Genomic DNA, 24588 nt, shown 5'->3' on the forward strand with positions numbered 1-24588 from the left:
CCTGCACCAAATCCAACTTTTTTATCAGTACAGGAACATAGTTTAGAGCAGGGATGTCCAGCCTTGACTATTTTAAGACTTGTGAAGTTCAACTTCCAGAATTATATTATGTGTTGTTTGCTTGCAGACGTTTCATTACCCAAATAGATAACATTATCAGTATCAGTGAGTGTGGAGTTTGCTGCCTGTTTATATTTAGTAACTTGCCCTGCCAGTTTTATTTTTTTCACTTAGGAAATCACACATCCACTGATTCATAATGGCCTATTTGTTTGGGCACAGCATGGTTTATGAAAACACAGTCCCTGGGTTTTCTAAACACAACAATTTGAATTTTGTAAATGATGGATGGCATCACTCATTTAGAAAAAAATAAATAAATAAAGATCTGGGTGCATGACTAATTTTCAGTTTGCATAAAGGAAGTGAGAAATGTGTTAAAATGCACACGGAACAAACTTAAGCCTGGTTTGCAGCCAACAGACAATCCCAGTCACCAAGAATCAGCAGGTCCCCATCTGGAAATTCCCGCAGCTGTATCAAAGTCGCTTCAACAACTGAACCATGACAGCTAAACAGACCTGACATCGCTTTCAAACTTTTACTATGTCGTGCTACCAAGCTGCCCCCGTTCCTCCTGCATAAACCAGTTTTGTCAATCCTGAAATCGCAGCTCAGATAAGCTTTGTACATTTTTTAAAAGGCCTAGGAGTTTGCCATTTGGCCCATTTAAATTCTTGATTCCAATGGGGGAGGTGGGCACTGCTCAACACTCTTCCTGGCATGAGACTAGTGGTAGGATTCTCTGCCCTAATGACTGTCTGGGTGGGCATGGCCACAGTGGGCATGGCCAGGGGGTGTGATAGGCAGCACTCGGCCTCCTGCAACCCCCTGGGAGCGAACACGGGCCGCAGGGCATTAGCATACCCCTTGTGTCCTGTTTTGGGCCTAGGAGGCCTCCCTGCACTTACCTGAGAGCCAAAATGGGGCACATGGGGACTCCTGGAAGGGGCAGGGTAGGAAGGGACGGGACCAACCAGCAATTTAATTACCGGTTTGCCTGAACCGGCTGAATCCCACCATTGCATGAGACAGGCATCGATCCCTAGCAGTCTAGAGATAGAAGCTGGCCATAAGGCATGGGAGAAGCGGGCTACTCCAATCCAGGACAGAGTTTCTCAGATCTGGAAGGGAGTTTGAGATAGTGGCTAACAGCAGCCAACTTCCTGCCTCTCCGTATTGAGAGACAACATGTTTGCTTCTCAATATGCTCATTATTTCTCATTTGTTATTGGTCAATGTTTCTAACACAACCTCCCCCAGTGTCATACAAGGAGCATTTAGTGAAGTGACCCGACAATATACGATGCAGAAGAAATCTGGGGGCAGGCGGGAGGTGGGAGAGCAGGGAGGGGCTGATGGGAAACAATGGGGAAAGAGGACACAACGGGACAGAACAGAATAATAGAGTTGGGAAGGGACCTTGGAGGTCTTCTAGTCCAACCCCCTGCTCAGGCAGGAAGCCCTATACCCGTGATGGCGAACCTATGGCACATGTGCCACAGTTGGCACGCGGAGCCATATTGGTGGGCACGTGAGCTCAGCTCCGGCAGGCATGCACGCGCCAGCCAGCTGATTTTTTGGCCTTCTGGGCCCACCAGAAGTAGGGAAACAGGTTGTTTCCGGCCTCTGGAGGGCCTCCGGGAGGGTGGGGAAGGCCGTTTTCGCCCTCCCCAGGCTCCTAGAGAGGCTCTGGAGCCTGGGGAGAGCAAAAAATGGGCCTACCAGGCCCACTGTGCCATTGTGTGCCAGAAGCAGGGGGAGCAGGGTGGGGGACAGGGTGCTTATAAGTATGGGTGTGGGCACACGTGCGCAACCCTCCCCACGTACTCCCCTGCTTTTGGCACGCGAGGGCAAAAAGGTTAGCCATCACTGCCCTATGCCATTTCAGACAAATGGTTGTCCAATCGCTTCTTAAAAACCTCCAGTATTGGGGCACCCACAACTTCTGGAGGGAAGCCATTTTCACTGATTAATTGTTCTTTCCTGTCAGGAAGTTTCTCCTTCCATCCTTCCGAGGTGGATAAAATGAGGACCCAAATTGTTTTGGGGCAAATATGTTGACTGTGTAAACCACTTAGAGAGGGCTATAAAAATCCAAGTGTCCCTCCCTTTCCTTGACAGTGGTTAGAATGCAGTATGGCAAGCTAACTCTGCCCATAGTCAGGAGTTCGATCCTGACCAGCTCAAGGCTGACTCAGCCTTCCATCCTTCCGAGGTTGGTAAAATGAGGAGCCAGATTGTTGGGGGCACATAGGCTGACTCTGTAAATTGCTTAGAGTGGGCTATAAAAGTCTAAGTACTGTGGCTATTTCCCTCCTCCCTCCCTCCCTCCGTCCCTCCCTCCCTTCCTTTCCTTCACAGTGGTTAGAATGCAGTATGGCAGGCCAACTCTGCCCATAGTCAGGAGTTCGATCCTAACCAGCTCAAGGTTGACTCAGCCTTCCATCCTTCCGAGGTTGGTATAATGAGGAGCCAGATTATTGGCGGGCAAATACACTGACTCCGTAAACTGCTTAGAGCGGGCTGTAAAAGCACTGTGAAGCGGTATATAAGTCTAAGCGCTATTGCTGTTGCTAATTCTCCTCCTTTGATTCGTTTCCATCCATTGCTGCTTCTCCCGCCTTCAGGTGCTTTGGAGAATCGCTTGACTCCCTCTTCTTGGTGGCAAAATCCACCAAGAACAGCCAAGACATGAATGTACCATAGGTTTCCTCCTTAAGCCGACCACCGATTTTTGTTAGCCACACAACCCTTTGCATAAAAAAGGGTCGGATGGGAGGGTGGGGGAGAAAAGCTCTCTTTGCAAGTTTCTTATTTATGACAAAGCAGATATGAAAGCGCGACGCGTTTCCCTCCCTTCCTTTTTCCTCCTGTCAAATATTATAATCATCTCCTTGCCTGTTGTACAATCAAAGGCTGGCCTATATTCACTGGAGCTCCTGCCATACGCTACATGCATAGCAACAAGTAAGAGAAACAAAAGGCCGAAGTAAACAGCCAGAGGAGGAGACAGAAATGGCTGGCAAGTGGACAGTGGGAGAACGTTTCGAGGCAGTTGTGTTGTGTGTGTGTTTTGTGTGTCGGTGTCTGCGTGTGTGGCAACGAAGCCCCTTCTGCTTCGCCACTCGCCCCGTTTCTGCTCCAGCGGCTTTCTTGAACACCTTGTCCAAAACGTTCTTTGTATATATCTCTCGACAAAAAAAATACTACCCAGATGCACGTACAAACTAAAGGAAATTTGCTCCGGCTATTTTCCAAGTAGAAATATCTCTCTCTCTCTCTCTCTCTCTCTCTCTTTCTGCCTGTATTCAGCTGCCACGGAGGTTACAAACAGAGCCAACCCTGATTTTCTTGCTCGATAAGAAATATTTCATTTAGATTTTCTTTCTTTCTTTTTTCTTTTTTTGCTTTGCAGCAGTGATTTTGCCTTCACAATGAAGCAACCTGGCCTCCCTTTTTGTCATGGTTTTTGCTACAGCTCGTTTCCCTCGGAGTTGTAGATTCGTGGAAGGTTTTACAAACCTGACACGTGAAAAAAGAGCCTGTCCTGTGTGGGATGCAACTAATTCAAATTAGCCTCGACAAACTTAAAACTCTTAGGTCTTGCAAAAAAAAAAATAAAAAAAAAATTGTTTGGCATCTTATCTTCCTCTCTTTGCTTTTAACATAGATCGACTGTCGTTGTAAAATTGCAGATCGGTAAATATCTGATTAATGCACATGCCTATTTAAAGGTAAAGGTTCCCCTCGCACATATGTGCTAGTCGTTCCCGACTCTAGGGAGCGGTGCTCATCTCTGTTTCAAAGCCGAAGAGCCAGCGCTGTCCGAAGACGATTCCGTGGTATGTGGCTGGCATGACTCAATGCCAAAGGCGCACGGAACACTGTTATCTTCCCATCAAAGGTGGTCCCTATTTTTTCTACTAGCATTTTTTACGTACTTTCAAACTGCTAGGTTGGCAGAAGCTGGGACAAGTAATGGGAGCTCACTCTGTTATGCGGCGCTAGGGATTCGAACCGCTGAACAGCTAACCTTTCTATCAACAAGTTCAGCGTCTTACCCACTGAGCCACCGCATCCCTCCTGTTTATTAGGGTGCTAATACAATCCAGTTGATTTACTTGCAATTTTTTTTTTAAATGTAGCTGTTTACATTCCCCATTATTCCTAATACAAGATTTATAAATCTTCCTACAATTTAGGAATCTGTCAAGGAAAACTGCCCAGGAATATTTTTTGCATGATGTCGGTTCCCCAATACATTACTTCTTACCAGTAAATTCAAGTAAAAATTTCAACTAGTATTGTTTGCAAAATGATTTGTGTTATTGTGCTTATTTGAGACTAGCCAGATTTTATTTGGTGTCAGCGTTTGTTGCTGCTGAGATCCAAAGGGAGTAGGATGTCAAAATCCATTCAAAATGGAAAGCAGAGTTGACATTTATTTTTAACATTTATTTTAATCAACCAGAGTGGGAACTGTAACTGAATCAGCACCAGCTCAGAAGGAGAGAGCAAAGTTATTTCAAATCCATCCGGACCTTTGCTCCAATCGTAACTTTCACAATCAATGTTCTAATCACAACTGTTTATTTCGAAATATTTTTTGTTAAGTTCTTAAACTTTGTAGTTAGACTTCTCTTTTGCTAAATGCCAAAGGAAACTCACCTGGTGCTGTAAACCTATTGATCCAGTGATTTCTAATAGCTGAAAAGCAGTTAGCAAGCAATTTCTTAAAGTGATTAGAAAAGGAATATGCTAACCCGTTGTCTTTTTAAAGGCATCAACCATGGTTTAAGTAAGATGGGTTTCTCTCATTTCCCAGAGCTTTAAATCTCCTGGAGAACACTGTCTTGCAACCTTCTTACAAGGAGCAACCGTCCGGAGCTCTTGTCGGTGATCTCAAGTCCTCTCCTTGTCCAGAGAGGAATTGGAAAAAGCCAGTGTACTAGCTAGCTTTTCATTCCACCATGGTCATCAGATGGCCACCAAGTCAGAGCTTGCTAGGATCAATTGCACTGTTCCTTCTGCATTGATTAACCTTGGCTGATCTCAAAAGGTTGATCAACGTCAAATCTGATTAATCTTTAGAGTAATCCTTGGAAAGGAAGGCTATCAGGAACTACCCCAGAGCTGCAAACTGGTCTAGGAGGGAGAACCATTCCAGAAAATAGTAATGGCAAGCATATTGCAGCCAAGAAAACTACATGACTGTATCCATAAAGACCCACCCACCCTAATGAAAAAAAAATGCCAGTGACTTGTTGAATATTAAGATTCCATTTTCTCCTTTTCAGCAATGCAATCTGCTAAACCTTTTTGATGGCTCGATGGAATCGTACGTAAGCAAACAACCGAAAATGAAATCTTCATGCCAATTCTTTCTTTATATTTGTATATTTGAAAGGTACCAGGACTCTGCCATGAGCTAACAAAAGCTTCTTTTTCACATGTGAGAATAAAAGACTTCAGAATAAAAGCATTAAGTATATAGCAGAATAAAATTTAACATCCCCCTGACATCTACCATATGCCTGAACATGACATATTAATTATATTAGTCACCTAAATATTTAAAGTGGCTTGTTCAGCCCACAGTCTATTTCTGCAAGTTGTCAATTCATGCAAGTTTCCTGAAGTGCAGGAAAGTTCCTTCCTGACCCCCCCCACCAGTCGCCTCCCCCCACCCCAGTGGAAAACAAACTTAGAAGCTGATGTCAGTTTTATAGGAGTCCAGATTCCCCATAAGAAAACAATTGGGTCAGGGGTGAAATCCAGCAGGTTCTGACAGGTTCTGGAGAACCGGTAGCGGAAATTTTAAGTAGTTTGGAGAACCGGCAAATACCATCTCTGGCTGGCCCCAGAGTGGGGTGGGAATGGAGATTTTGCAATATCCTTCCCCCAGAAGTGAGGAGGGAGTGGGGATTTTGCAGTATCTTTCCCCTGGAGTGGAGAGGGAATGGGGATTTTGCAGTATCCTTCCCCTGGAGTGGGGTGGGAATGGAGAGTTTGTAGTATCCTTCCCCCTGGAGTGGGTTGGGAATGGAGATTTTGCAGTATCCTTCCCCTGCCATGCCCACCAAGCCACGCCCACCAAGCCACGCCCACAAAACCATTAATAAAAAAGTTTGGATTTCACCACTGAATTGGGCCAACAGTAGTTTTTCTATGCTTATATGCAAGACTTTAACAGAAGATTTGGCTGCCCATTTTTTCAGCAGTAGAGGTTGCCAAGGAATATCTGTGCTACTGACAGAAGAATGGCCTTCATGTCCACTAAACGTTTAGAAAGGCAAGGAAAAACCCTTGAAGTCTGTCTTATCTGTGGTACAAAAATAGAAGAGAATCTTTGTAGCTCAGGGTTGAACTGTGGGGTCCTTGGTACTCTCTGAGCTTGGTGGTTTTCTTGCAGATTTTTACTCTGAGTTTACTCTGAATAAAAGCAAATGCCAATCCCTTCTAGCACTGATAATGCTACCTAGGTGGGTCATGAAACATCTGCAAGAAAACCACCAAGCTGAGAGAGACAACTAAGGACTTCATAAACATGTTCCAGGTACATATGCATGGATTTCGCAGCTCGTCGGATGCCATGATATTCTGATACACAACAATGGATGACGATAATGGTGTCTCTATAGAACATGAGCACGGATGAACATAATTTTGTCTTATTAACTACCAAAGTAATGTAAGAAAAAAGAACTGATAACTTTGACAGTGATGGGTTTCCAAAACGTGCCCTAGGGGTAACTAAAGTGGAATTGACTTTTCATTTAATGGCACATTGCTCCTGTCAGCACTCCAAACTACATTCGTTCCAGTGCTGACATAAGGAGCAGAAGAGGGGGCAGCTGGCAAGAGGACGCTTGACTTTTCACCTACTTATTTTCCCTGAAGATAATATCCCCTAAGAGATGGGATGGGAGGGAGGACATTCCTGGGAGCTGAAGTAGTAGATATGGGGAGAGTGATTTGGAAGATGGCCAATGAGACACAGAGAATTGGGGAACGGAAAGGGAAGGTTTGGGGTCAGGAAGTCAGTGTTGGCTATGATGTAGTCGGGAACAGATTGTCGTGCTTAATAAATGAAAGATTTCATCAAAGACTATTCGTTTGGAAATGCAATTTATTTGAGACGACACTGAAACCTGACAGCTTCTGTACCCTAAACGAAGACACACAACCTGGAGTGAATCAGAGTTGCATGTACGTATATCAAATACAGGGTTTAGCCTTTCTCTGAGTTAGTTCATGCTAAAATTCTCACCCTAACATTAACATAGATGCCTTATGTAGCAATGTTACTATTTAAACGGTTACTATAGCATCCAGCAAGGCCCCATTTTCAATTTATAGCATATCTACCTTTAAAGAGCATATAGCAGATGATAGGGAAAAAACCTTGAAGAGCATCTGTCAATGAAAAGAGATAACATTGTGCTAGCTGGGTGAATAGTCCAATGTGCTATACATGTTTTTATATAAGAAGTAATGATGGAGAGAGAGGGAGGGGGAGAGAGAGGGAGAGTGAGAGAGTGAGAGAGAGAAAATAAAAAGTTGATTAATCCCATGCTCAGAACATTTGTATCATCTGAAAACTCATAAGCACAGTGAATAGGCTCGCTTGCATAATATAGAATAATATGCATAATATAGAATAGAATAGAATGCATAATATGCATAATATGCATAATATAGAACAGAACAGAACAGAACAGAGAACAGAATAGAATAAAATAGAATTCTTTATTGGCCAAGTGTGATTGGACACACAAGGAATTTGTCTTAGCTGTATATGTTCTCAGTGTACATAAGGAGAATAAAACACATTCATCGAGAATAAAACGATACAGCACTTATTAGTCAAGGTTACTAATAAGCTATCAAATCATATTAGGAAACAAATAAAAACAATATAAATTGAAAGATACAAGCAACATGGTTATACTCATAAGTGGGAAGAGATAGATTCTAGTAAGGAAGACAAGAATAATAGTAATATAGTCTTAGTAAATTATTTGACAGTGTTATGGGAATTAGTTGTTAAGCAGAGTGATGGCGTTTGGGAAAAAACTGTCCTTGTGTCTCGTTGTTTTGGTGTGCACTGCCCTATAACATCTTTTTGAGGGTAGGAGTTGAAACAATTTATGTCCAGGATGCGAGGGGTCTGTAAATATTTTCCCAGCCCTCTTTTTGACTGGTGCAATATACAGGTCCTCAATGGAAGGCAGGTTAGTAGCTATTGTTTTTTCTGCAGTTCTAATTATCCTCTGAAGTCTGTGTCTGTCTTGTTGGGTTGCAGAACCAAACCAGACAGTTACGGAAGTGCAGATGACAGACTCAATAATTCCTCTGCAGAACTGAATCAGCAGCTCTTTGGCCAGTTTGAGCTTTCCGAGTTTGCGCAGAAATATGTGAGGCCAGCCAGAAGTTTTCAAATAAGGCAAGTTAACTATTATAAAGGTGCAAGAGTTACCAGTACTGTACTTTTAAATGATGGTAGCTCCTTCGTTATCCAATCATGTAGGAAAGAAATGACTTCATTCAATAGCAATAGTAATAGTGCTTAGACTTATATACTGCTTCATAGTGCTTTACAGCCTTAAGAGTCAGCATATTGTCCCCAACCATATGTTTTTTTTTTTTTACTAACCTCGGAAGGATGGAAGGCTAACTCAACCTTGAGCCAGTTGGGATCGAACTGCTGGCTGTGGGCAGAGTTTGCCTGCAATACTGCATTCCAACTACTGCACCACCAGGGCTTTTCCTAAATCTAACTAACTTCTGGAAATAAACAACCAAGCTCAGACAGCATCAAGGGCAACACAAATCTAAACAGTCCTGGACATCAAGGTAGAGGAGGACAGTAGATGACTTTCTAAGCTTCATTGACTTCTGTGATCACCAATCTTAGTTATTGTGGTCCCTGATAAGGGGTGATGAGAGCTGCAATCCAACATCATTTGAAGATCTACATGTTGCTGAGATCAGTATGTAGAGATGGAGAGCAGTAATGAGATGTGTCCTTTTTTGGTATCATTGCTAGAATTTGGGGGAGACAAAATGTGATGAGTTTGGTTCATGATGGCCCCATTTCTTTTTGTCTAACCTTATACCTGTGGATTTGTCAGCCTCTCAACCAAATCTGATGGATCATCACAGATGCACTAGAACTGAAGGGGGAAATGAAATAAACCCCAAAGAAGATTCCCATGGGTATCATACCTATTTGTGAGCCCAGGAGAAAAAGGTCTCTCATGAAGAAATCCACCTAGACCTACAGGGGTCCTGCTAGAGCAGTGGGTCTCAACCTTCCTAATGCCGCGACCCTTTAATACAGTTCCTCATGTTATGGTGATCCCCAACCATAAAATTATTCCATTGACCATTGAAAATATGTGTTTTCGGATGGTCTTAGGTGACCCCTCTGAAAGGGTCGTTCGACCCCCAAAGGGGTCCCGACCCACAGGTTGAGAACCACTGTGCTAGAGGAACCCGATGATCTACAAGCACAGTTGGAGAATAGAACAGAACAGAACAGAACAGAACAGAACAGAACAGAACAGAACAGAACAGAACAGAACAGAGTAGAATAGAATAGAATAGAATAGAATAGAATAGAATAGAATAGAATAGAATAGAATAGAATAGAATAGAATAGAATAGAATAGAATAGAATAGAATAACAGAGTTGGAAGGGACCTTGGAGGTCTTCCAGTCCAACCCCCGGCTTAGGCAGGAAACCCTACACCACTTCAGACAAATGGTTACCCAACATCTTCTTAAAAACTTCCAGTGTTGGAACATTCACAACTTCTGGAGGCAAGTTGTTCCACTGATTCATTGTTCTAACTGTCAGGAAATTTCTCCTTAGTTCTAAGTTGCTTCTTTCCTTGGTTAGTTTCCACCCATTGCTTCTTGTCCTGCCCTCAGGTGCTTTGGAGAATAGCTTGACTCCCTCTTCTTTGGGGCAGCCCCTGAGATATTGGAACACTGCTGTCATGTCTCCCCTAGTTCTTCTTTTCATTAAACGAGACATACCCAGTTCCTGCAACTGTTCTTCATAGGTTTTAGCCTCCAGTCCCCTAATCCTCTTTGTTGCTCTTCTCTGCACTCTTTCTAATGTCTCAACATCTTGTTTACATCATAGTGACCAAAACTGGATGCAGTATTCCAAGTGTGGCCTTACCAAGGCCTTATAAAGTGGTATTAACACTTCACGTGATCTTGACTCTATCCCTCTGTTTATGCAGCCTAGAACTGTGTTGGCTTTTTTGGCAGCTGCTGCACACGGCTGCCTCCTATTTCAATGGTTGTCCACTAGGACTCCAAGATCCCTCTCACAGTTACTACTATTGGGCAAGGTACCACATACAGTATACTGTACCTGTGCATTTTGCAGGTACCAAAAGCATGGGCAATCACCATGCCCCAGTCTTTCTAATTTAGTTTGTTGAGCTGTGGTACACAGAGATCTATGGTTTTCCATAGTTTCGTGAGTTGGTAGAAGCAGGAAATCCGTCCTTCCAAGAAATCTGTTCCCATTCCTTAATGCCACCAACATTCCCACCCTATGATTGGAAAAAACATGCAGTTGAACTCTATGCATATCCGTTCCGGTGCATTTCTTTATGGTAGAAAGAGAAAACAACATTTATAAAAGAATGCTTAGAAGGAGGCATCTTTACCCAGAACTGCTAAGGGATAAGGAAGCAACTAATTTCTTAAGGGGAAAGGTGATAAGCAATGGAACCCAAGAGACTTGCTCTGCTCAGAAGAATGATAGCAAAGCAGTAGACAGAAATCAGAGTTTGAAGAGCAGCTTTGGCATCTTCAAAGGGTGGCACAAACCACTAATTAATCCCAGCGAGGCGGGGGAAGCATTGTAGCAAAGTTGGGGGCTACAATTGTCATGGTGCCAATCAAAAAAATGCTGCCACCGTGACAGCTGAGAGTGTTGGCTTTTTTCGGCTTCCTGAGCTCACAAGTCCCCAAACAACTAAGAGGAAGCAGAAGTCTTCTTGAAAAGGCATAAGCCGAATTCTCCCGGGACCCTGATTTGACCTATAAAAAGTACCATCACTAAGGTCCTCCTAGGTACTTCAGAGATCTTCTCTGTCTCCCCGGTGCATCATCAAACCTGTTATAATCGCCTAAAGTCAAGGTTCTACAGCATCTTTCCAGATGTGTTGGGACCGCAACTCCCAGTTGTTGGCCATACTGATTGGGAATGCTGGGAGTTGCGGTCTCATCACATCTGGAAAATAGCAGGCTGGAAAAGATACTTATTAAGTCAAGAAAAGCTCACAGATGGGGAGGGATACATATTTTCATGTGCCTATTCAGAATCAAGGCTCTCTCCGGCTCTGAGGAACAGCCTGAAGAAGGCACGAGAATGCCCGTGGCATGGGAAGGGATGGGGAAGATAGCTTTCTTGGGGGGGTGGGGGTGGGGATAGGTCTTCTCAGATCGCTCCCAAGTGGCAAGAGCCAAGTCCACTAAGGTCCCCATTCCCACCTGACGAAATAACTGAAGCTGTCAACTCCACCCGTAGCTATAAAAGGAAAATATTTGTAGCTCAGGGTTGAAATGAGGAGCCTTTGGTGCTCTCTGAGCTTGCTTGTTTTCTTGCAGATGTTCCAAACTGGGTAACATCATCGGTGCTAGGGTTGCACTGCTAACTATCACTGGGCGGGTGTTACCTAGTTTGGGTAATGAAACTTCTGCAAGAAAATAACCAAGCTCAGAGAGCATTAATTATCTCACAGTCCTCCTCCTCCTCGTCGTTGTCATCGTCCTCTCCTCCTCCTCCTCTTCTTCCCCCTTGTTAAGGATATTGTTGTGTTACCAACCAGCAGAGTGTAGAACACAGAGAAACATTGCTGAGAGCAATGAATAAGAGATGTGCAAACTGGTTTATCAAAAGTTTACTTTATAGTGAAAAAACAATCTCATAGTCTTTAAATCAATCCAAGTCTTTGCCAGTTAAATCAGTCCAGTGATACAAAAATCTTCTTACCATACAAACAGTAGTTGGTTAGAATAACAAGTTCACTCTGGTAACAAACCACAATGGTAGCAGATCTATCCACTGATGATAGCACAATGGTAGCAACTCCACACACAATGGTAGCATATCATCAACTGAATAGTTACAGTACCTTTCTTAAATACGTTTACAACTAGTGATTATCTAATTACAGCATGACTCAGCATTACAATGAATCAGCAGTAAAATTTTAAAGTCACACAATACATATTCATATTAAAGTCACAGAACACATATATTGCCTGGACAACTTGTTAGGCTCATATCCTAACACCCCTCCTCCTCTTCTTCCTGTTAGGCTCATATCCTAACACCCCTCCTCCTCCTCTTCCTCCTAGCATTGATGATGTAACCTAGATTGGGTTATGATACATCTGCAAGAAAACAACCAAACTCAGAGAGCACTAAAGACCTCACAGTCCTCCTCCTTCTCTTCCCTCCTCCTCCTCCTCCTCCTCCTAGCACTGATGATGTTACCTAGTTTGGGTAATGAAACTTCTGCAAGAAAACAACCAAGCTCAGAGAACATCAAGGATACCCCCATCTGTATCTTCTGCTTAAGTGGAAGAGCAGGTTGGGTCTGGTTATAGTCTCCGCACACTAAACAGTTTTGCCGATTTAATTCTTGAGTTTCACTGGGATCTTTCTTCTCCCAGATGTGATTTCCAAGTTGTGGGTTTCATATTAGCTCCCTTTGGCTGTTGATCATAGCTCCCCTCTTATGACAGCTTAACCAGAGAGTTGTCGTAATGTAGAGGCGAAGTTATGTTATTTAGGAAGAAGGAGTCTCAATTACACGGTCAAAAGTTAACTGGGTGACTTCAGACCAATCTTGGAACTCCATTCCTATCTACATGACAGAGCTGTTGCCATGAATGAAAACAAAACAAAACAAAATGGGTGTGATACATATATGCCCTCTTGAAAGCTTGGAGGAAAGACAGAATATAAATCTAATGAATAAATAATATATACCATGATTGACTATGTGGAAATGGAAAATAGAGAATCAGTATTAAATCCATCCAAGGTATTATGAAGACTATTCCAATTCAGATGTATTACTGTTAAAATTCAGTTGTCCACAGTAACTACTAGGCGACAGCTAGTAAGGTGTAAAGCATTTTTCAAGAAAGCTCCCACTAACATGCCTTTTACTAGTGAGGATAAGAATTACCACCAGTGTAAAATTTTATGACTGAGAAGCACTGACTAGGATCATGTATCATTCCAGTCATAATTGTAGGTTGCCCGATGTGTGAAAATAGTTGTCAAGGATTGTTTCATAATTTCTCTTAAAATAAATCCCTGTTTTCTGTGAAATGTGAAGTCAACGACCCTGTCTGGTCATCAATCTCTAGGAGAAATTTGACTTCAGGTTCTTGAACTTCTTCAACATTGTTGGAACAGTTCTGAGAGGGAAGGGAGTGTTTTTCCAGTGGGACCGGTCTATCAGGGCAACCTGATGTACCCAAATGTGGGATGGAGCATACTGCTTCCGTGTTCGCCTTTCAGACCCAATCCAAGAGTCTTCGCAGGCAGGTGCTTCCGCGACAAACTATTTTGTGTTAAATTTAAATTTACCAATGAAGAAATAAAGGGAGACTAGTATAGCTATTTTAAGCTGTTTAGCTCTCACCAGCTAGCCATACCGTTCTGGGATTCGAACCTGGGTCGCTTACATATTAGGCAGATGTATTAACCTCTAGGCCATGGGCTCTCCTCACTTTGTTGGCTGAACCAGGGAGGAGATTAAGTGTTTTTCTAGTGAGACTGGTCTATCAGAGCAACCTGGTCTATCCAGGTTTGAATCCCAGAAGGGTATGGCTAGCTGATAAGACACTCTTTGAATGTCATGGACGTAGGAATGGATTTCCAGAGGAAAAACTGCAGACTACAGGAACCATTAGCACCACTCAGGTGACCCTGAGGACACAGATAAATCTCCAAGTGTTTCAAGGACCCTCTAAAAGGATGCAAATGACCAGCTGTCTGCAAGGAGTATCAATCCTTCCATTCCCCACCATCCAGTCAGAGCTGAAGAAGCTCCTTGGATGAGAAGCGAAATGTCTTCAAAAGAAAAAAACAAGAAAGTCCAGTTGCCTCCTGAAAAAGCATCTTTGGGATGACCATGACCTGGATGATGGAGAAATCTCTGCAGCCTTCTTGCACGATGGTACTGAATAGCTGCCTCTTCTAGAACATGACTTACAACCTATTCTCGACAATTGTCACTTAATAAAGTCATTTTCAGGTCTTGTTTGAGTAGTTCTTTGAAGAGAGAAAACTGCTAAATTACTAGACGGATTTTTTTTTCCATAGAAAAGCCATCCCGCTACAAAAAAAGACTATTCTTTCTACTCTAACCATGGTCCTCTGTGGTTGTAGCATTTGACACTCCGGTTATTAGCATCTTTCTACCTTTCACTGGCATCGTTCTTGTCATTTCTGTGGCGCTTTTTTCTGGATTTATCTGTGCAGCTGGGAATCTGTTGCTGATTACGGTGGCATAAAAATAAAACCGATCAATCAATTATAAAAATAAAGTAAAAGAGCATGCCAAATGGGCTGGCACAAGCTTTATCTCCCCAAAGGATGCTTTGTTGCTTTTTGTTTGGTTTGTACCTGGAAGCTTTTTCTCTATATCTAGTGGGGAGAAAGAATCAGGGGTGGGATTCAGCCGGTTTGGATCGGTTCGGGTAAACCGGATGATAATTTTAATCTGGTTCGCCAAACCAGTTGTTCCAAGGACAGGCTGACCCCTCTCACCCCGCCCCTCCCCTTCCAGGAGTCTCCACACAGCCCGTTTTGGATGCCAGGTAAGTGCAAGGTGTGCACGGACGCTCTGGGAGGGTGAAAAACAGGCGTACCGGAAGTCCAGAAATGGGCCCATTTCTGGCCTCTGGTGCCCAAAGGAGGCCGTTTTCACCCACCTGGAGGCTTGAGGAAAGCCTCTGGAGCCTGGGGAGGGCAAAAATGCCCGCCCTGCCATGGTACAGGTGGCCGAGTAGGCCACACCCTCATAGCCACACCCATCCAGCAACAAGCCAGCAAACCAGTTGCTGAAAATTTTCAACCCAGTGGTGGGTTGGCCCTGGTTCGGACCGGTTCACAAGAACCGGTAGTAAAACCGGCAAGAGGCCCCACCCACTACCCCAGATGTCATCATCGGCGATCTGCGCATGCGCAGAAGCAAGACGTAAGTGCAGAAGCAAGGCGCGCGAGCGATGCGAGCCCGATCCCGTTGCAAACCTGTAGTAAAGCTAAGTAGAACCCACCCCTGATCCCACCCCTGGAAAAAATCATCTAATCCCAGCCCTTTACCTCTACAGCAATAGTGGTATATTCTAATAAACACTCTCCTATATGATTTTGCTGAATGTCAGACTGGCATTTGAAAAAGAGTTTTTTTGAACCGAGTATCAACACCCAAGGTCTATGGGAAGATCTGGGCCTGGCATATGACCTTCTTCTTTCTATCTCTGTCCCATCAGAATTTACTTTGCAAGCTCCTTTGAGTAAGGACCTCTTTACCCTGCTCTTACTTGTGCCGACGTTAACTCCAATGCTGTGCATCTGCGAAGCAGAACATCATGCTATGATTATTATTAATATGCCAGAAAGAGATTCAAAGCTGAAAGGTGATCATTTTTTTTCTCGAGATGACGCATGAAACTAAACAAACCAAGCACTGCAAAGGTAGACCTTACATAGGAAGTGTTAGGAATCAACTTGGCAAGAGGAAAAATTGTTTCCTGACGTCTGCCTGAGTATCACATGGTTGTACAGAAGAGTGGCAGATCAACAGCAGAACCCAAATTAGACCCAACTAAATAGACTCTTATTCTGAGTAGTGATGGGGTGGGGTAGAGATTGCTTTGAGGAAGTATGTCATGTAGGAGAAGGAGTAGCAGAACTGGGGTGGAATTAAAAGAGGGATCAGCCTAGAATTCCTACGTAGACACAAGCAAACAAAATCTAATCACCCTTGAATTCCATTGACCCTTATCTAACCCCAAGCTGGTGCTAATTGTTAGTTGAGAAGATTCTTGCAGCAATAAATCAGTTTAACTGGACCTTCATGTGTGCACTTGGTCTTTTGTGACAGACATGACCCGAGATAACATGTCCATAAATAATAACCACCATCCATTAATGCTGCTTGAACTCTTCATTGTTCTGGAACCATGAAACGGATGGCTGAAAAATAGGAGTAAAACAATAAACCTAATTCCATCTGCACATTCCATCAAAAAAAAAAAATGCATTAGAGGACTTTAAACACATTGCATGGTACATGGCTTTACCATGGATGGTACATGGCTTTAAACACATTGAATGGTACATAGGACCTGAGTACTTACGAGACCACCTGCTGCAACTGATAACCTCCCACCAATGAATACACTCTCACAGAGTAGGCCTACTCATAGTACCATCATTAAAACAATGTCATCTGGTAGTTCCAAGGGAGAGAGCCTTCTCTGTGAGGGCACCTACTCTTTGGAACAAAATACCCCCTGGAATACGAATAATCCCAGATCTTCGCACTTTCCGACGTGCCCTGAAAACCTTTCTGTTTCAACAAGCAGGGCTAGCATAAACATCTAAATTCTATGCCAAGGTCTTAGCAGATAAACCAAGTTGACTCAATTTATTATTTACTGTTAAAAAAAAAATATTATATGTATATGAAATCTTAATCTGTTCACCGCCCTGAGTCCTTCGGGAGAAGGGCGGTATAGAAATTCAATAAATAAATAAATAAATAAATAAATAAATAAATAAATAAATAAATAAATAAATAAATAAATAAATAAATTTGCTCGAGTTCACCAGTATAAACCTTGATGTCTTCAGCCAAGGAGGACTAGGTAACCAATGGCGACAAAGAAAACCATGAAGCTACTCAAGGTTGGTCCTGGTTTTACATTACCCTGAGTGTCCCACTTGGTAGGACTTCCATGATCCAGGATGTCACATTTGGAGGAGATCTGAAGTGGTTGCACATCATTGCAACATCCTCAGTCTATCAATATGGAAGTCAGAATTCACCAAAAGGTATCAGTTTGAGCACTAGGTATCTCTACATCCCTTGAAGCAACTTCACCATTGACAGCTAGATTGCTACAGATGTTGTCATCTCATATCCCCAACCAACCATCTCATCTTTTCCAAATAGAAGAATTTGACAACAACATGCCTGTTTTGACAGGGTTCATCTCGCTAACATGCAGCACCGGATAAAACAAGAAAAATAGTTGCACACAAGTCATTTCCTGGGAATTATAAGGATTAATTCTCAGCTGTTCAGATTTTTTGCCTTGTTCTCATGGCCTTGCTGTTCTTCACATATGCTTCCTTCCCTCTCCAGCCACCAGACAGATTTTTGTCTGGAAAAATCTCCTGGCTGTAGCCATCCCTTTCCGTGAACGATTCCTCAAGATTTAACCTCCCATTTTCTGGAGACAGAATCCCCTCTGCCTTCACAGACCTGCGGTGTTAAAATGCTTTCTGTGATCAAAGGTTCCATTATTACATTAACCTTTCAGGTTTTTAGATTCTGCCGAAGTAAATTGTCAGAGAGAGAGAGAGAGAGAGAGAGAAAAGAAGAGGAGGTTCTTTTGAAAGGAAGAGGGGAGTTAAAAACATCAGCCAAACAGTGAAGAAAGATAATTAATAACCAAGGAATGACAAGGGGAGGAAAAGACCACAAAGGTTAACAAATAATTTTGTGATGGAATTTTCTACTTGAAATGTCAGATTCCCTTCATTCTTTCTTTTTTTAATATTTATATATATTCGCTTTTTTTATTTCATTCACCTCCGCCAACCCTCCAGATGTGACTGAAGAAAAAAAAAAAGGAAAAAAAATCGATGACTGGATATCCTACGGGAATTTCACAACTCAAAGAAGTATCCTGTGCATACTGAGACCTGCAGTCTCAGTACAATATGTGAATTTGGAGAACATAGATCTATCACATCTAGATGGCATAAGAAATGACTCAGGACAGATTCCCTGGCTAATACGTTCTCCTAAATTGGCCCTAAGCTCTCCTAATAACTCCACTCTCCTAATAACTCAGTTTCAGATTAAGAAGTTTGCATCGATCAGAATGCTCCGTTGGCAAGCTTGCATCTATTCCAAAGGTATCAGTAAAACAGTGATCCTGACCAACAGCCCTGTAGAGTAGACTACTAATTTAAGACCACCTTCCCTTTTACAGAGGGAAGAGATGCTGCTGAACCCATGGCTGAAAGAAGATTTAAATCAGCAGATTCGCACATCAGAGCTTGTAAAACACATCGATACAGCAAATACCAGGTGAATCTTCTCTTCACTCTTGATCAACATGCAAATTAAAAAAAAAAAGAGTTGAACTTGAAGCTCCAAGATGCATAACCACACGTAGAGAATCCATGAAATTATATGTGATCCTGGGCAGAAAACACAGAACTGAAAGAGCGAGCGAGTCCCAACCAATATATTTATTTTGTATATTTTTTTCCCCCAGGATTTTAAAAACAGCAAATTGCATTTTCTTCACCCAGAGATAACAAAAACCCTCCTTCTCAATAATCATAGCTTAAAATCTGGGTAGGTGGGGAAGAGGAAAACACAGTTTCCAAATTCTCCTAAGCCAGAGTTCTCATCTGCATTCGGATGGTGCCAGAATTTCATGATCTAAATCTTACACAATTGCTTGCGTGTTGTTGTTTTAAAGGATCACTCTGGTTTAGGAAAACAGCTTGCGATCCAGACTTCAAGCGGGGAATAAGTTATAAACCATATTCTACCCTGCAAGCATTGATCTGTTTTTTTTTTCTTTACCTTAGCCAGTTGAAAAATTGGAAGAACCCCTTACACCAAACCAAAAAAAAGTTCTGTATTTTTCTCATCATTTCTCCCTTGGGGCTTAAGTGCAGAGCAACATTTTTCTCAAATGGTAGACATGATGACTTCGGATATAAAACATATGCCTGTTCCACTCTTCCCCTACCCCTTCCTGCAATCTTCCTGTATGTGGGATCTCAACCTACAGAAAAAGTTCCTCTTTTTTTTCCCCCTTTTGCTCTAATCTGCTTTTACTACCGATTAGTCCTCTCCTCCTCCTCCTTACGCACTCTGGTGGAAACCTTAACACACGCAGGTGGCACCTTTCGTATGGTCCAAACTCCATTGTCATACTGGGGTCCACTTTGGCACCGAGAAGCCCATATGGCTTTTGAGACAGAGGAGAAGGTATTTATGCTCCTGGCTCCAAAATGCAAAGGATATTGAGCTTCATATTGCCAAGGTAAAAAAAAACAGGGGAAAAGGCTATACAAGTGCCATGTCTCAGTTCCAAAGTCCTGGACAGACATCCCTTCAAACCTTCCCAGCTCTTAGTAAAAAAAGAAACCCCAAATGCAAATCCTTCCTTCGGTTCGACCTTTTGGCTCACAACCACCGTTTCCCCCCCACCCCCACCTCCCACTCCAGCCCACCTACCCACCCACCCCACTCATTTTATATTGGGACAGATGTACCGATGTGCATTCAGCTCTGCACACTGACTGCCTGTCTGTGGAAACTCTTAAAGACAGCCAGTTAGAGACGCGTTAACAATATACCGATTCAGAGCTGACTTTGCAGCAAAAGAGCTACCCAGAAGGAAAATAAATAAATAAATAAAGGCACCGAGGAAGGAGGACTGTCTTAAGGATAAGAGGAACTCAAAAACACGCTTGTCTGGATTTAGAGATTGCAGCGTCTGAATCCCAGACAGGTTTCTCAACCCTTCCTCCATCCATTCTGGACTAGTCTGAAGATTGGATGGACACCCATTTCCCCTTTCTGCTGTCACCACTGCATCAAAGCCAGATGTTTGGACATCCCTTGAGGAAGGGAGCCTGGTGTTCCTTAATATTGGGGAGTGAAGAGAAGGAAATATGAAAGAGTGGAGGGGGGGTCTGAACTTAGAGAAAACAGGCTGGGAAAAATGGTGTTGAAACAGGAGGGAGAAGGGAGAGAGAGGGAGAGAGAGCAAAGAGCAGAGGTGGGATGGGGAGGGACTTCTCCCCACCCCATCCCCACCCCAAATCCTCTCTTTGCACATCCACACATCCAGTGGGTGACTGGAAAGCATAAATCCAAGGAGGAGCACCTTCTCTTCTCTCGGTACTACCTTGGAGCAGCTGGGGCTGTCCAAAGCCACCAAGGAGGGATGATGGTCCTTCATCACCATCCACTCCTCAAAGCAGAACCTCTGCAGAAGAAAGCAGCTTGTCTTGAAACCAAATTGCCCGGGGGGGGAGGGGGGGGCCGCCAGAACTGGTCATCTCTCTGGCGGGTGATGCCTTCCTTTCTCTCCCCCCACCCTCCCCCCCACCCCGCCTTCTCCCCCAATTTAGTTGTCATCACGCACACATCTGGGCGAGAGAGCCTCAAGTCCAGACCCTCCGCCAGCCCAACGTGTTTCCTTTCGCATCAACTCCTGGCTGGCATCAGGGTTTTGCCCATCCCTTGGAGAGGTCCCCAGGTGGAGGCTCCCCAGCTCTGCGTGACATACCTGGAAGGAAGAGCAGGGCAGTGGTGGCCGTGAAGAAGATCCAGCAGACAGGCTGATACATCTTTGGGGAAGGGGGTGGGGGTGGGAGGGTGCCGAGCTGCAGTAGTCTGGAGCTGCCGGGCTCGCTGCTTTCCTCCGTGCTGAATTCTGAGTAGGTTTAAATCCAAGGTTTGCAGAGGGAGGGAGAGAGCGAGCGAGTTAGTGAGCTAGAAGGAGCGAAAGAGAGGGATGGGGACAGGCAATGTCTCCGCTTTTCCCTCCTCCCTCCCCTCCCTCTCTCTCTCTCTCTTTCCCCTCTCCCTCTCTTTCCACCCTGCACATAACACGCTAGCTGGAGAAACCTTAGCCCGGCATCACCAGGCTGGTGCATGGGAAGCTGAGTAGACCTCCTACCAAGCATTCATTGGTTCCAATCTCCTGAGTGACACCCTAGTTGTTTGCAAGGTTTTGGACACCACTGAAAGTTCAACTCAAGGCAGCCAACTGCTCCTTTGGTGGCCTTCTTTGGGTGCTCTCTCTCTCTCTCTCTCTCTCTCTCTCTCTCTCTCTCTCTCTCTCTCTCTCTCTCTCTCTCTCTCTCTCTCTCTCTCTCTCTCTCCTTCCCTTCCTCCCTCCCCCCCTCTCTCTTGCCAAATTCCCTTCTCCCCCACCCCAAGCACAGCTGCTCAAAGAAGTGACAGGAGGGGAGGAGAGAGTGGGTGAAGAGGACCAGATCTCTGGCAGGATGGGGAATGAGGCAAGAGGAAGGGAGGGAGGGAGGGAGGGAGGGAGGGAGGGAGGGAGGAAGGAAGGAAGGAAGGAAGGAAGGAAAGAAAGAAGGAAGGAAGGGAGGGAGGGAGGGAGGGAGGGAGGAGGAGAGAGGGAGGGAGGGAGGGGGAGGGGAGGGAGGGAAAGAAGGAAGGGGGAGGGAGGGGGAGGAAGGGAGGGAAGGAAAGAAGGGGAGAGAGGAAGGGAAGGAAGGAGGGAGGGAGGGAGGGAGGAAGGAAGGAAGGAAGGAAGGAAGGAAGGAAGGAAGGAAGGAAGGAAGGAAGGAAGGAAGGAAGAGGGGGTATGCATTGGATGGTTGTTTCTGCTTGTTTTGCCTCTCTTCTCCCTCTCTGTCTCTCTCTTTCACTCTCCCTCTCTCCCTCCCCCTCCCTCTCTGTCTCTCTGTCTCTCATACACATACATTCAAACAGAGAGACAGACAGATAAGGGATTGGAGATGCTGGCTCCAGACAGATCTCACAGAAAAATGCAACTTGTTGGAAGTGGCAGAGGCACTGCCAGGCATGTTTGGCTGCAGACTCTGTGCCAGTTCCCTGTTTCATGGTCCAGCTCTTCGTTGTGCCCCCAACAACACAATCACGATTATGTTTTGCATGAAGCTCTTCAAAATTAGGAGTGGGTAGGCTCTATGGGAGAGAAAAAGATGTGCAAAGGTTCTACCCACAGAGAAATGTATGCATCCTTTTCGAAGGAACATGGAGATCCAGCAGCAATGCCAGATTCCTTTCCATGCCTTTATCTAGACTCCTTTTTTTCTCCATCTTTCTGTAAACAGAAACCTGGAACTGCATTGGAGAAGACAATATTGATTGCATTCCAGGTGATTCATTGTGATCCCATGCCAGGCCTGCTTCATCACACCAGCAGCACAGTTTTGTGTTCCTCTGTTCCTTTCCGTCAGGAAAACACCATGCCATCCAGTCATTTCCCACCTGGACTACTGCAACGCTCTCTACATGGGGCTCCCCTTGAGGAGCACCCAGAGGCTCCAACTGGCACAGAGTGTGGCCGCGCGGGTGGTTATGGGAGCGACATGGCGTTCCCATGTAACACCTCTCCTGCGCGAGCTGCACTGGGTCCTGGTGGTCTTCCAGGTGCACTTCAAGGTTCTGGTTACCACCTTTAGAGTGCTCCATGGCTTAGGACCTGGCTACTTACGGGACCGCCTACTACCACAAATAGCCTCCCACCGGCCGGTACGCTCTTATAGAGTGGAGCTCCTCCGGGTGCCGTCGGCCAAACAGTGTCGACTGGCGGCCCACAGTGGGAGGGCCTTCTCTGTGGGGGCACCCACTATCTGGAATGAGCTCCCCCCAGAGATACGGAGGATCCCGGATCTGCGCACTTTCCGCCGCGCTCTTAAGACCTCCCTATTCCAGCAAGCTGGCCTGGCCTAACCTTTTTCCCCTTTTCTTTTAAATTGAAAATTTTAAATCTGTTTTTAAATTATTGGGATGTTTTAAATTTGTCTCGGGCTAAATTGTTTCATCTGGTTTTATTTCTGCTTTTAAATTTTGTATTTATGTATTTTATTTTGTGCCTGTTCACCGCCCTGAGTCCTTTGGGAGTAGGACGGTATATAAATCTAATAAAGCAAAACAAAGAAAGAAACAAACAAAATTGGTGATGAAAATGGAATGAATGGATGGTAAAAACATGGGACTGGATTTTGCCAAATCTTCCAAAATAAGCTAAGTACAGGTTGTACCATGACTGTTGAGTGAGCCAAAATGGACTGGCTTTTGACAACTCAAAGTACAAGAAAATAATCCAAATGCATTAGCTTTACGTATACAACTTTATTCATAATTAAAGGTTCCCTCTTTTGCATAATGTGCTAAATCTGATTATTCTTAATCTTGGTGAGAAGTAATGCATTGGATAAACCCAAGACACCTTGTGATCCAATATATCGTGTGCATCCAGAATATGGATCGGATCAGTAACCAAGGTCAATATGTTGTTTGAAACATCTTTTGGGCATGCTTAAAAAGACAGCCACTGACTGCCCAAGAGAATGCCTTGTGAAGGAAGGAAGGAAGGAAGGGGAGGAGGAGGAGGAAGAAGAGGAGGAGGAGGAGGAAGAGGAGGAGGAGGAGGAGGAGAGGAAGGAGAAGGAGAAGGAGAAGGAGGAGGAGGAGGAGGAGGAGGAGGAGGAGAAGGAGAAGAAGAAGAAGAAGAAGAAGAAGAAGAAGAAGGAGGAGGAGGAGGAGGAGGAGGAGGAGGAGGAGGAGGAGGAGGAGGAGGAGGAGGAGGAGGGGAAGAGGAAGAGGAAGAAGAAGAAGAAGAAGAAGAAGAAGAAGAAGAAGAAGAAGAAGAAGAAGAAGAAGAAGGAGAAGGAGAAGAAGGAGAGGAAGAGGAAGAAGAAGAAGAAGGAGAAGAAGAAGAAGGAGAAGGAGAAGGAGAAGGAGAAGGAGAAGGAGAAGGGGAAGGGGAAGGGGAAGGAGAAGAAGGAGAGGAAGGAGAGGAAGAAGAAGAAGAAGAAGAAGAAGAAGAAGAAGAAGAAGAAGAAGAAGAAGAAGAAGAAGAAGAAGAAGAAGAAGAAGAAGAAGAAGAAACCAACCAGTAGTATTCAGAGTAAATCGTAAAGCATCACACAAACAAGTTCTTAAAAATGCCAATTTGTGAATTCCACTGTTGTATAGATCAGGGGTCCCCAACCCCCAGTCCGCACTTTCCTCCTGCATGCCAGAAATTGGTCCAAACATGTGAAGCCCCACCCACAGGATGCAGGCAGCATGTGAAACCTCCGGTCTGCAGAAAAACCTCTCTCCACAGAACCAGTCACTGGTGCCCAAAAGGTTGGGGGCCACTAGTATAGATCTTCCATGGCTTTTCTGATGTTATTTTGCCTACAACCAAAATATACTGGCTTCATTTGGGTTTCATAACTTAAAAGAGCCGTGGTGGCGCAGTGGTTAGAATACAGTACTGCAGGCTACTTCTGCTGCCTGCCGGATGCCTGCAATTTGTCAATTCAAATCTCACCACGCTCAAGATTGACTCAGCTTTCCATCCTTCCGAGGTGGGTAAAATGAGGACCCAGATTGTTTGAGGGCAATATACCAATTCTGAAAACCGCTTAGAGAAGGCTGGAAAGCACTGTGAAGCGGTATATAGTCTAAATGTCTACTATGGTTTAAAAAAATC

General features: G+C 44.3%; 1 protein-coding gene across 1 annotated transcript in view; it reads right to left on the reverse strand.

Annotated features, from left to right (window-relative positions):
* The window catches only part of LOC117668223 (opioid-binding protein/cell adhesion molecule homolog), a 991290-nt gene extending 970119 nt beyond the window's left edge, over positions 1-21171 (reverse strand). Inside the window, exon 1 of the mRNA XM_034421990.3 lies at positions 20671-21171. Coding sequence (XP_034277881.1) covers positions 20671-20731 — 61 coding nt within the window. The 5' untranslated portion in view covers positions 20732-21171. The remainder of the gene's footprint in view (positions 1-20670) is intronic.
* Between the last annotated feature and the right edge of the window lie 3417 nt (positions 21172-24588).

This window comes from Pantherophis guttatus, chromosome 9 (genome assembly GCF_059756535.1).
Source record: "Pantherophis guttatus breed Tessera chromosome 9, ASM5975653v1, whole genome shotgun sequence".
In the NCBI taxonomy this organism is placed as follows: domain Eukaryota; kingdom Metazoa; phylum Chordata; class Lepidosauria; order Squamata; family Colubridae; genus Pantherophis; species Pantherophis guttatus.